Raw genomic sequence first — 12,037 nt, 5'->3', positions numbered from 1 at the left:
CCCTTCTATTCCTCCCCATCACCCCATCTCCCTCAAACTACAATATCACTGAATAAACCACAGATTCAGCCATTCATTGGACAGATTAAACCCATCAAAGAGCTTCCTTCTGCAATAGCAACATAAATAGGCTGAAGGGTTTGAGGTGGGCAGAGAGATGACTTCTGAATTTGCACACATTGACATTTCTCAATTCTCTTGACCTCTGCTTTGCCATCCTTCCTCAGAGTATCACTGCCAATGGCCTTGGTTTGATCAAATATGCAGAGAGTCAGAAGGGGGAGATGGATGTATAGAGAGAGAGGGGGAAGGGAAAAAAAGGTTGAGTGCGAAGCAGAACAAGAGAGAAAGAAAAAGAAAGAACATGAGAGATGAGAGAACGAGAAAAAAGAACGAGAAAGAGGATGTGGAGAGAGGTAGAACGAGAGAAAGGAAAGAAAGTACATGATAGAAAAATTGTCAGAAAAATAATGAAAGAAAGAGAAGGAAAGAACATGAGCACGATAGAAAGAACGAGAAGATAGCGAAAGAGGGAGAGAAGGAAAGAAAGAATGTGAGAGGAAGAGAATGTAAGAGAGAGAAAGAACGAGAGAGACGGAGAACGAACTAGGGAACGAGAGAGAGATTGAACCAATCAGACCCTCCCCGTTGTGTGGTCTGTCTCCAAGCCCCTGAGGGGAGCAGAGAGGAGAGCTGAAGCTACATCTGGAGCTAATAATGGATGCTAGTGGCTTTCTGAGTGGCGAGGCTAAAGGCCAGGTCTACTACTTTAGGGCTCTAGGCTACTCTCCAGCCTTTTGAACTGAGGAATTGATCCTTAAAGGGAAAGGGGGATACCTAGTCAGTTGGATAAGTGAATTCCTTCAACTGAAATGTGTCTTCCGCATTTAACCCAACCCCTCTGAATCAGAGGTGCGGGGGGCTGCCTTTAAAAATCGACAACCTTGTCTTCGGCGCCCGGGGAACAGTGGGTTAACTGCCTCGCTCAGGGGCAGAATTACATTTTTACCTTGTCAGCTCGGGGATTCGATCCAGCAACCTTTCGGTTACTGGCCCAACGCTCCTTCAAGCAAGGCTACCTAAAGTGTCCTTTTGTTGTTATCTTAAGCAGGGTAAACTAACTCCTAAAACAAACAAATTGTATTCCCCATTGTCCTGAGAAAAAACAAATGGACCCTATTAATTCCTGGACCACTCAAATGAAAAATAAAATAGGCCAAAGTCGCAGAACATCCGGCCAGTAGCTGCATATTAGTGTATTATTATGGAATGTTAGTTGAGTATCTGTAATATTTACATGGCTACTATTTTCACGTTTGCTTTTCTAGTAAGGCTATGAAAAGCGAGAGTGACAATAGAAAAGATGCTTTCCTTCAAATTCGTCCTCAATGTCGAACGGACGGAATGTGTGTGTGTGCGCCAAGACAGCAGGCTAAAGTGGGCTTGAGCAACTCCGGTTTCAGTTCTAACAGAAACTGGTTGACCAACACAAACACTGGCTCTGTTCAGTCATTTGTCTGGCTAAAGGAGTCAGCATGCTTCAGTTCGGCTATGCAAGCAAGTGTGCTCGCATACTCCCTTAAAAGACATTCGCTTCAAAAACTTGAAAAAAAAAAAGAGGCAATAGTACGTTTTGTCCATTGTGAGACGCCGTAGCTAGTACAAACTTCCTCAAAATAGTCAATGACAAATTTCAGATTTCTTGAGTTTTGACGTTGTAAAATTGTCCAACTAAGATCTCGGCAAAACAAGACGTTTGGTGTAGTATTTCTAAATGGAAAAGAAATGTGCACGAAAATGAACGACAAAGACTTTACTGAAGAATTCTTACTGTTGACCAATCACAGACGAATGGGCAGAGAGTTTGGCTACCGACTTCAGCTTGCCTCAAGAAGAAATATCATGATACATGCAGACACCTTAAGCAGTGGCCTGACAATGAGCAGTCACGTTTTAATAGCATTCAACTGAACGTCTAAATCCCCACAGACAGACAGAGAGAGAGACAGACAGACACAGAGACACAGACAGACACAGAGACAGAGACACAGACACAGACAGAGACACAGACAGAGACAGAGACAGAGACAGAGACAGAGACAGAGACAGAGACAGAGAGAAGAGAGAGAATGGGAGTGAAAAGAAAGAGAAAAAAATGATGAGCGAAAATTAGACAACTGCCCATGCTGCAGATCCACAAGGATCTGTGCTGCTTGACCACTCAACCGATATACTGGCTCAAATCTCTGATTTACCACACACACACACACCGGAGAGAGGGGATAAAAAAGCTAGGCTTACACGGCTCATTGAATCGGTGCAGAGCAGCAGCGGAGAAAGCAGACAGACCCATTGTCAGCCCCCTCTATGATTTTCTCCCTCTTTCCCTGGGTCGTTTCTTCTTTGTTTTCTCTGCTTCCCTCAGGGAACGGACACACACTGCACGATGCGATGGCATCTGAAGCGGAACCCTGTGACCTCTCTCTCTCTCACACACACACATCTACCTCAGTGTCTTTCTGTGACATAACACGTCTATTAACACTGACAGGGAAGTAAAGCCACATTTCTGCATGTCCTAACCTGACTGGTGACAATCACTGAGCACTGGAGAATGACAATCTGTGTGTGTGTTTATATATATATTTTGCCTGCCGAACCAGCAGACATCTTCCATTTCAGTGAGCGTGAAAGAGACACAGACACACTGTGTAACAGGGGAGTGTGGACCTTCTTTGGGAGTCACTCAGTGATTTCAAGGCAAGGGGAGTACGCCAGAGCCACATGCAGAGTAGCAAGGGCTGATATTATATACACATAAAGGAGAGACGTATATAGAAAGGGACATGCATACAGGGAGGCCCGAGCAAGAAAAACCCGGTGTATTCCAGACTAAATGGAATCAGTTCAATTGAATAGAGCTGAGAGCAGTAGATCGTATTCGATGCAGGTCACAATAACTGGGAACCCAATTGTCCTGACTGCCAATCGTCCTCCACTGCCTAGCTGGCGAGTAGGGCTGAGCCCATTTAGTCGACTCGTTAAAATCGTTATGGTCGACCGAGATTGCTTTAGTCGAGCAGTCGCAATTATTATTATTATTTTTTCCCCCATGGTGCACATTTTTTTTTTTTTCATTGCACCCACAATGCTCGCGAGCATCCGCGTAGCCGGGCGCTAAAATAGAACTTGGTTCTATTTGTGACGCTCGAGGCTCTGCAAATCCCGCTTCTCCCATAGGTTTTTAGGAGCATACACCCACGTGGGTGATTGAAAGATGAACTGAGGTCCACACTCCAGTCCAGTTGGTGGTGGTAATGCATCTTAAAGTTGGTTGCCAACCCCCATATAAGGTCCAAAAAAGAAGAAGCCTGGAGGAAAGATTACTAGAAAACAAACTTGGTTTACCGTTTTATCTGTGGATTAATTGTCAGAGAAGAGGACCTTTAATATCCCAGGACAAATTAGCTAGCAACAGCAAGCTAGTTAGATAAATTACCATAAATGTTTAATGCTTTTTAATCTGTCCCCAAATTAATATAGTTGGTTTGGAGTTTGTTTTGATATTTCAACCTGCATGTCCTGATCACGTCTGGTGTGGGTGGACAAAATCCACATGCTCGCGATGACACACACGAGCGAGTGGTCTGGTCAGCATGTAAGATGTGACACTGAAATGATCTAATATCATTTTATAACTAAATTGATTTCTCCTGCGTTTAATTTTTATTTATTTAACAAGGCAAGTCAGTTATGAACAAATTTTTATTTACAATGACGGCCTACACCGGTCAAACCCAGACGACGCTGGGCTAATTGTGCGCCGCCCTATGGGACTCCCAATCACGGCCAGTTGTGATACAGCCTGGATTCGAACCAAGGTGTCTGTAGTGACGCCTCTAGCACTGAGATGCAGTGCACCTTAGACTGCTGCGTCCATGTGTTAACTATACTGGAATGCTTAAAAGGCTGCAAAACATTTTTTTACCGTTTCTTTTTGTCAAGGAAAATATCGGATATCGGCCAAAAATGTCATATCGGTGCATTAGTCTGAATACTTATGTAAATGTGATATTTCAGTATTACATAAAGAAAAATTGTTTTAATCTAACAGCACCTGTTTGTCACATAATATGCACACAGCTCTCGCTCCTATACCCTCCTTTTTCTGGATCCCCTTATTGCTATTATTACAATTATTATAATGATATTCATTATAATCATCAGTGATGTCGTTATCATTAGTAGGCTTGGTATAGTATCCTTGTATAACCACCATCGAGCTGTAGGCCTGTTTAGTCTTAATACCGTAGCTTACTTAGGCCTATATTTCAAGATATAGGCTACTGTATCAATCAATCATTCGTTCATGCCGTCACACAGCATACAAGACCTTCATGCTTCGAAATGCAATCAAGCATTTTAGTTTTAAAATTAAATAACAAAGAGAGCTTTGAAAATTAGCCTAAACAATTAATAAACAGAAATTCATGAATGCAATGCAACCGTTTTTAGTCTGCTGTAATAAAGGCGTTATCATTTTTTGTTTCGTTAGAACAGACTCTCTCCTACACTTATTTATTTAGTGCAGTTTACACTGTTACAAATGGTCAGAATTAAAAAAAAATATTGTAATCTAACAGCAATTGTTTGGCACACAATACTCACGCAACGCTTGCTCCTATACCCTCCTTTTTCTTGATCCCCAGTAGTTTCCACAACTAAGTAAAATGTCTCACACATCTGACGTCCCCTTTCCCTCCTGAGCAACCAGTAAACATTCGCCCGCTTTGAGTTTCTTTCACGTCTTCTACATGCATTTTGCTGTCACTTGTTACTGAGTTCGGAGTTTGGGTATAACCAATTTATTGATGTGATTATGATAGGCTATAGGTCAAGGCCCTATTGGTCACATGCATGCGATGCATACATATCACGTGAAGAGAGCAAGGGTTGAGGGAATAGTTTTCCTAAACAAATTATGGATTTTGGTAACATAACCTTTCAGTCAGAAACTAAATGAGTGAAATGTTGAGCTCCAGCACAAACACTTGCTGTGGTGCTTTTTTGATGCAGTAAAGAGGAGAGCGAGACAACGTGCGCCAACCACACAGGCCCTCGCTGTCCTTTTCTTTTTAACACTGACTATCGGGCTCTTTCTTGAGTCATTTGTGCATCTTAGTTATTGAATATCTCAGTATGCTTAAAGCATCAGACAAGCTCAGTGCATACATATGTAGTTGATTTTATTCTATATGGGAAAAATAAGGTTAAACATTTTTTTGTCGAGGACAGCCCTACTGGCGAGTGTCTCTCACACACACAAACATTTTACATTCTATTCATATTGTGTCTGAGCCAGGGGGCATATTTTGTTTTGTTTGTTTCCATTGTTGATTTCTTATGATCAAATGGAAGCTTCCGTTATGGAAAGTTTGCTCCCCAGGTCTGGAACATAGACTAAATTACACACACAGTGGAAGTTAATATTTACAGTGGTAGAAAATGGATGAAGCTGAATAAATACTGACTGAATGGATTGACCACTCTGACCAGCCCGGGAACAGTCACTCATTCATCCTGCTGTGTGTGTGTGTGTGTGTGTGTGTGTACACACGGTGGTGGGATATGATAATGTGCTTGGCAAACCACTGAGCTGCCAGTTACAGGACAGTGACGGTTCACAGGGTTCAAAGCCCTGAGGAATCAGTCTTCAACGTTCATCAGTTACCATGACAACCTGACCTTTGAACCCATCCTCTTTTCTCATTCGTGTCATCATCCTGCTATGGTCAGTGGATGACATGACCGGATTGGTAAAAGCTATGATAGCTTTCCCCCTTGCCTTGATCAAATAGTGTTAGATCTACGCTAGATGACACCCGCAGAGTGGTTGTTTTGCCGGTGTCGGAGGTGGAACTGCGTTAGAACTGTCAAATCCACAAGTGGCTCCCGGTGTTATACCTAGTGGACATTGCCATTGGCTGCACAGGGTTGCATTAAGAGAAATCCCATTTCCCCTCGTTTACAAGTCCGAACACTGGAATGTGAGATGTAATCTACACCTCAATTTCTATAGGCCTATAGTTGTCACTTTCTCGTTCTTAACTTCTGAGGCAAGTGGGACGGGTGTAGCTTCGTGACAATCACAAGAGCAGCTGCTCATCAATTTGACAGCTCCAACGCAGTTAAACCTCCGACACTACCAAAACATCAGCTATGCTCGTGTCGGCTATATGTCCGGTTAACGCTCGATCTGATTGAATCTAGGCCTTAGATCAGTGATTACTTCAAGGAAGGGAGGAAGGAAGGATGCATTGTGAAAGGATCTGAGTAGGGCTTAAGTTTATCCCAGCTCAGAGTGTTGTGTTGAAACCAGCAGTCACCTGACAAGCTACTTACCCTCCAGCACTAAGTCGCAATCAGGAGTTTTGTGTTGTTTTTGTTTTTAAATGAAAACAGTTTCTTCTGCTCAGTCATACACTCAGCTATAGCTCTGGGCCCGGTTCCCCAAGGGCATCTTAAGTTGAAGTTAATCTTTAGAACCATATGATTCTAACAATGAACTTGAGCCATAAGATGCTTTTGGTAGCTAGTTTCTCTCAGTTGATTAGGAGGGCACATTTTGGATTCCAGGCACATTTTAGATTCCATGTCAAATGTATGCCGTTGTCCATAGCTGATCCCTCATTAGCTTGTTACACTGTCCATAAAATACCACTTCCAGATCATTCACATACCCACTAATTCAACTGGAGTCAGAAATCAACAAGAGCTCAGAAGTATGTGCTGAATTGTGATCTTGGCACAGCGCCAGACATGTCAGGTCATTCTCTGACCCAAACACACTTCCACACGCCGCACTGTGCCCTGCTGTGTGTGTGTTGACTTGGCAGGCAGCTTGAGTCAGGAGATACCACTGTGCCCCTAATCTTTGCTCGGCTTGCTCCATCCCTACACCTTGGAACATTGGCATTTTGTCCTAGCCAGGTCCAGATCCGTTGGCCAATGACCCAAAGCCAGACCATTCCTCAGAATGTTGTTATGCCATAAAACGACAGAATTTGTCTTGTAGGTCTGAGCTCGGACATCTACTCACAAGGAAGACAGCCTTGCTGACATACAGGGACCCTCTACAGCTGTTCCCTATTGCTCTCTTCGTAACAGTGTATATCAGAAACCATGAATAGTAACGTGGTACAGTATTACCTATTATATGTACTCAGGGACAAAAGCCTTGTTGAGGCAGAGGGAACCTCTACAGTCAAACTGTCAACGGACAGTTTTTTTAAAAGGTCAGCGTAGAACCCTGCTAGGGGGCCCGCCGCAGTTTGGGAATCACTGGTCTATAGAACAGGGTAGCATACTCACAGTGATTACAGCCTTGCTGAGACACAGGGACCCTCTGCAGCCGAACTCTCTCTCGTCCTGAGACTTGTAGTAGCTCAGAGTGTTGTTCTTCAGGACCACCCAGCGATCCTGCCAGCCATGGATGTAGTTAGTCCACTGAAGGGAGAGGAGAACGTAACATTAAAAAAAAAAAAAGTTACCTCACTATGAGGGAGGAATTTACCTCACTATGAGGGAGGGATTTACAAAGTGATAATGAGGATGCGCACGATAGTCTGGGACACATTAGTTGGCTACAACAGTAACACTGACAATTCAAGCAATCTGAAAAAAACAAACACTAAATGAGACATTTGAATTGGATGAAAACAACCCTTTCAAGTCACACAACGGGTAGGTGATGAAACACTAGGACGGGAGAGTCGTGATTAGGATAGCCAGTGGGACACACAACGGGTAGGTGATGAAACACTAGGACGGGAGAGTCGTGATTAGGATAGCCAGTGGGACACACAACGGGTAGGTGATGAAACACTAGGACGGGAGAGTCGTGATTAGGATAGCCAGTGGGACACACAACGGGTAGGTGATGAAACACTAGGACGGGAGAGTCGTGATTAGGATAGCCAGTGGGACACACAACGGGTAGGTGATGAAACACTAGGACGGGAGAGTCGTGATTAGGATAGCCAGTGGGACACACAACGGGTAGGTGATGAAACACTAGGACGGGAGAGTCGTGATTAGGATAGCCAGTGGGACACACAACGGGTAGGTGATGAAACACTAGGACGGGAGAGTCGTGATTAGGATAGCCAGTGGGACACACAACGGGTAGGTGATGAAACACTAGGACGGGAGAGTCGTGATTAGGATAGCCAGTGGGACACACAAACCGTAAACTTACTGTGCTTTGAGCTCACTGGCTAAGTCTATAACATCCACATTCATATCCAATTCTTGACTAAATGTTTCGATGCAATCTTCTACTGTGGCAACAATCTGAGGTAACAATCTGTGGCAAGCACTCACGCACAATCTCTTTCTCTCACACACACGGCTGTATAAAAACAAGAGAATATAAGGAATGTAATGTTCATCCATCTAAAACTCATGTATCATGTGTAAGGGGCTCACTATGACGGCGCAGGTGAGTTTAGCATGATGACGTGCAATAATCTCCCAAGCCATAGAAATAGAGTGAATAGAAAGGGCATCCCCATTCAAGTCAATGATGGCATAATGGGAAGACTGACAGCCATTGTTATGTGCACCGATACTAGGCTAGGTCTAAAATATACAGGTTAAGACAACGTAATAATTCCATGCAGCAGCGTTAGAAAATGAATACATTTATTGGACCTTTATTGATAACTACTAGCAACGTTGCTAACTAGCAACGCTGGTACCAGTTTTGCAGAGTTATGGTATATTAGAATCCCATTGTCATCTTTCAACTAGCCCATAGGAGCAAAGCAGGAAGTAAAAGCAGAAAGTGCACCCATCATTCTGAGCTGTAATTTGTTGAAGCAACTCAAACTACATAAAATGCACTATACAAAAATATAAAAATACAATTTCAAAGATTTTACAGTTCATAAGGAAATCAGTCAATTGAAATAAATTCATTATGCCCTAATCTATGGATTTCAGACGACTGGGAATACAGATATGCATCTGTTGGTCATATATACACCTTTAAAAAAAGTTAGGGGTGTCGATCAGAAAACCAGTCAGTATCTAGTGTGACCACCACTTGCCTCATGCTGCAGGACACATCTCCATCGCATAGAGTTGATCAGACTGTTGATTGTGGCCTGTGGAATGTTGTCCCTCTCCTCTTCAATGGATACTGGATATTAGCGGGAACTGGAACACGCTGTCGTACATGTCAATCCAGAGCATCCCAAACATGCTCCATGGGTGACACGTCTGGTGAGTATGCAGGCCATGGAAGAACCGTGGCAATTTTCAGCTTCCAGGAATTGTGTACAGATCCTTGCGACATGGGCCGTGCATTATCACGCTGAAACATGAGGTGATGGCAGCGGATTAATGGCACAACAATGGGCCTCAGATATCTCGTCACAGTATCTCTGTGCATTCAAATTGCCATCGATAAAATGCAATTGTTTTCCTTGTCCGTAGCTTATGCCTGCCCATACCATAACCCCAACATGGGGCACTCTGTTCACAATTTTGACATCAGCAAACCGCTCGCCCACACGATGCCATACACGCTGTCTGCCATCTGCCCGGTACAGTTGAAACTGGGATTCATTGGTGAAGAGCACACTTCTCCAGTGGCCAACGAAGGTGAGCATTTACCCTCTGAAGTTGGTTACGACGCCGAACTGCAGTCAGGTCAAGACCCTGGTGAGGACGACGAGAACCAGATGAACTTCCCTGAGACTGTGTCTGACAGTTTGTGCAGTAATTCTTTGTTTGTGCAAACCCACAGTTATATTAGCTGTCTGGGTGGCTGGTCTCAGACCATCCCGCAGGTGAAGAAGCCAGATGTGGAGGTCTTGGGCTGGCGTCGTTATCCATGGTCCGTGGTTGTGAGGCCGGTTGGACGTACTGCCAAATTCTCTAAAATGACGTTGGAGGCAGCTTATGGTTGAGAAATTAACATTAAATTCTCTGGCAACAGATCTGGTGGACATTCCTGCAGTCAGCATACCAATTGTACACTCCCTGAAAACATGAGACATCTTGTGACATTGTGTTGTGTGACAAAACTGTACATTTTTAGAGTGGCCTTTTATTGTCCACCAGCACAAGGTGCACCTGTGTATTGATCATGCCATTAAATCAGCTTATTGCCATACCACACCTGTCAGGTGAATGGATTATCTTGGCAAATGAGAAATGCTCACTAACAGGGATATAAACAAATTTGTGCAAAACATTTAATTGAAATAAGCTTTTGTGCGTATGGAACATTTCTGCGATCTTTTATTTCAACTCATGAAACATGGGACCAACACTTTACATGCCGCGTTTATATTTTGGTTCAGTATACAATCCATTGCATGAGCCACATTAGTTAGCATAATTTGAATGAACATTCTACATTACCATGGAAATGCCAGGCAGCCATTGCAAGTGTACCCATAAGTTTATCAGTCAAATTGTCAGGATTCGAGATTCATAACGCGTTTTATTAATTACATTTTTATGCTCTCAACATGCTTGGGTTAGTAGGTCAGGCATACAATCCCTTTAGAATGACAACCCCACACAGCTTTCAATTAGATCAATCAGGCAATAACTGATTCTATAAAGCTTAGTTAGCTATTGAAAACCTTTCATGTAACGCCTTTCAGCGGTTACATTCGTCCACAGTTGGCTCTGAGCTGCGGGGGAAACCAACACTGCTTCGTTGAACTAGCCCACATCCGTACTGGCGAAGAACCCTCAAATTATCAACCTGTTTAATTTTTGTATCTTATGAAGAGGGGGAGTGAGCCTAAAACCAGTTTAGACGTTAAAGTTACCTTGCTGATGATTCCACCAAGCTCGGCGATACCAACAACTGGCTGCCCGACTCCCGATTCCGACGTCTCCACATCTTCATCGGAACCCGAAGAATTCCAGCTCTGGTTATCCGACATTGTTGTTTAACTAGCTATCTTGCTAACAAGCTAACGTTATCTGACAGTCAATAGAATAAATACAGATATAAAAAAAAAATGAAAGTCAAATAATGACAGCGCAATATCATCCGCGTGACACCTCGGTGTTAGGAAAGACACATATAACTATAAAAATGGCCTAAATAATTATTTCACCGCTAGTGTTCGTCAAAATGTGCTCTTCACCTGGCAGGCTCAGTGACAGTATTTCTCACCAGACTGTAACGTCAGATTAGCTGAGGTGTTGCACAGGACTGGAGCTCGCAATGAAATCGCACCCGCCCCTTTATGTTACTTCTTCTAGCGGCAAACGGTCCAGTTTTAAATATTCAAAACACGAGTAGCTCGTTTAAATAAAGAATGTCGATCTTCTAACTGATTTGGTAATGTAATCCCTACTTTACTACGACAAAAAAACGCTCTATACCAGTAGATATGTATTTATATTGCGGCTGACAGCTCTACCAGGCACCATGTACACGCCTGTAGAATTCGAGTGGAGGAGCGTGTTAGGGCTTGGGTGGAAGGGGCGCTGGCTGCTGGGGTGACGTCACTTAAACTATTCCCGAAAAATAAAGCAAGCCCCTCCTTCGTGTACAACATATAGTTATTATTATTATTTGTTTTTTCTCACATTTATTTAACCAGGTAGGCCAGTTGAGAATAAATTCTCATTTAAAACTGCGACTTGGCCAAGATGTAGCAAAGCAGTGCGACAAAAAACAACAACACAGAGTTACACATGGGCTCAACAAAAGTACAGTCAATTACACTATAGATAAATCTATATAAAGTGTGTGCAAATGGAGTAAGGAGGTAAGGCAATAAATAGGCCATAGTAGCGAAGTAATTACAATTTAGCAAATTAACACTGGAGTGATAGATGTGCAGATGATGATGTGCAAGTAGACATACTGGTGTGCAAAAGAGCAACAAAGTAAATAAAAACAATATGGGGATGAGGTAGGTAGTTGGAAGGGCTATTTACAAATCAAATCAAATGTTATTTGTCACATACACATGGTTAGCAGATGTTATTGCGAGTGTAG

At 43.1% G+C, this 12,037-nt stretch overlaps 1 protein-coding gene across 2 annotated transcripts in view; it reads right to left on the bottom strand.

Moving 5' to 3' along the window:
* The window catches only part of LOC129863820 (ceramide transfer protein-like), a 36,472-nt gene extending 24,971 nt beyond the window's left edge, over positions 1-11,501 (bottom strand). The window contains exons 1-2 of one of the 2 annotated variants that reach the window (XM_055936101.1): positions 10,851-11,501; positions 7,372-7,506 (exon numbers count right to left, since the gene is read on the bottom strand). In XM_055936101.1, coding sequence (XP_055792076.1) covers positions 7,372-7,506; positions 10,851-10,967 — 252 coding nt within the window. In that variant the 5' untranslated portion in view covers positions 10,968-11,501. The remainder of the gene's footprint in view (positions 1-7,371; positions 7,507-10,850) is intronic. The other variant, XM_055936102.1, reaches the window with a different exon arrangement.
* Positions 11,502-12,037: the final 536 nt, after the last annotated feature.

The sequence above is a fragment of the Salvelinus fontinalis genome, chromosome 10 (genome assembly GCF_029448725.1).
Source record: "Salvelinus fontinalis isolate EN_2023a chromosome 10, ASM2944872v1, whole genome shotgun sequence".
NCBI lineage: Eukaryota > Metazoa > Chordata > Actinopteri > Salmoniformes > Salmonidae > Salvelinus > Salvelinus fontinalis.
Note: the sequence above shows the minus strand (reverse complement) of the source record. Positions and strands in the feature narration are given on the sequence as shown.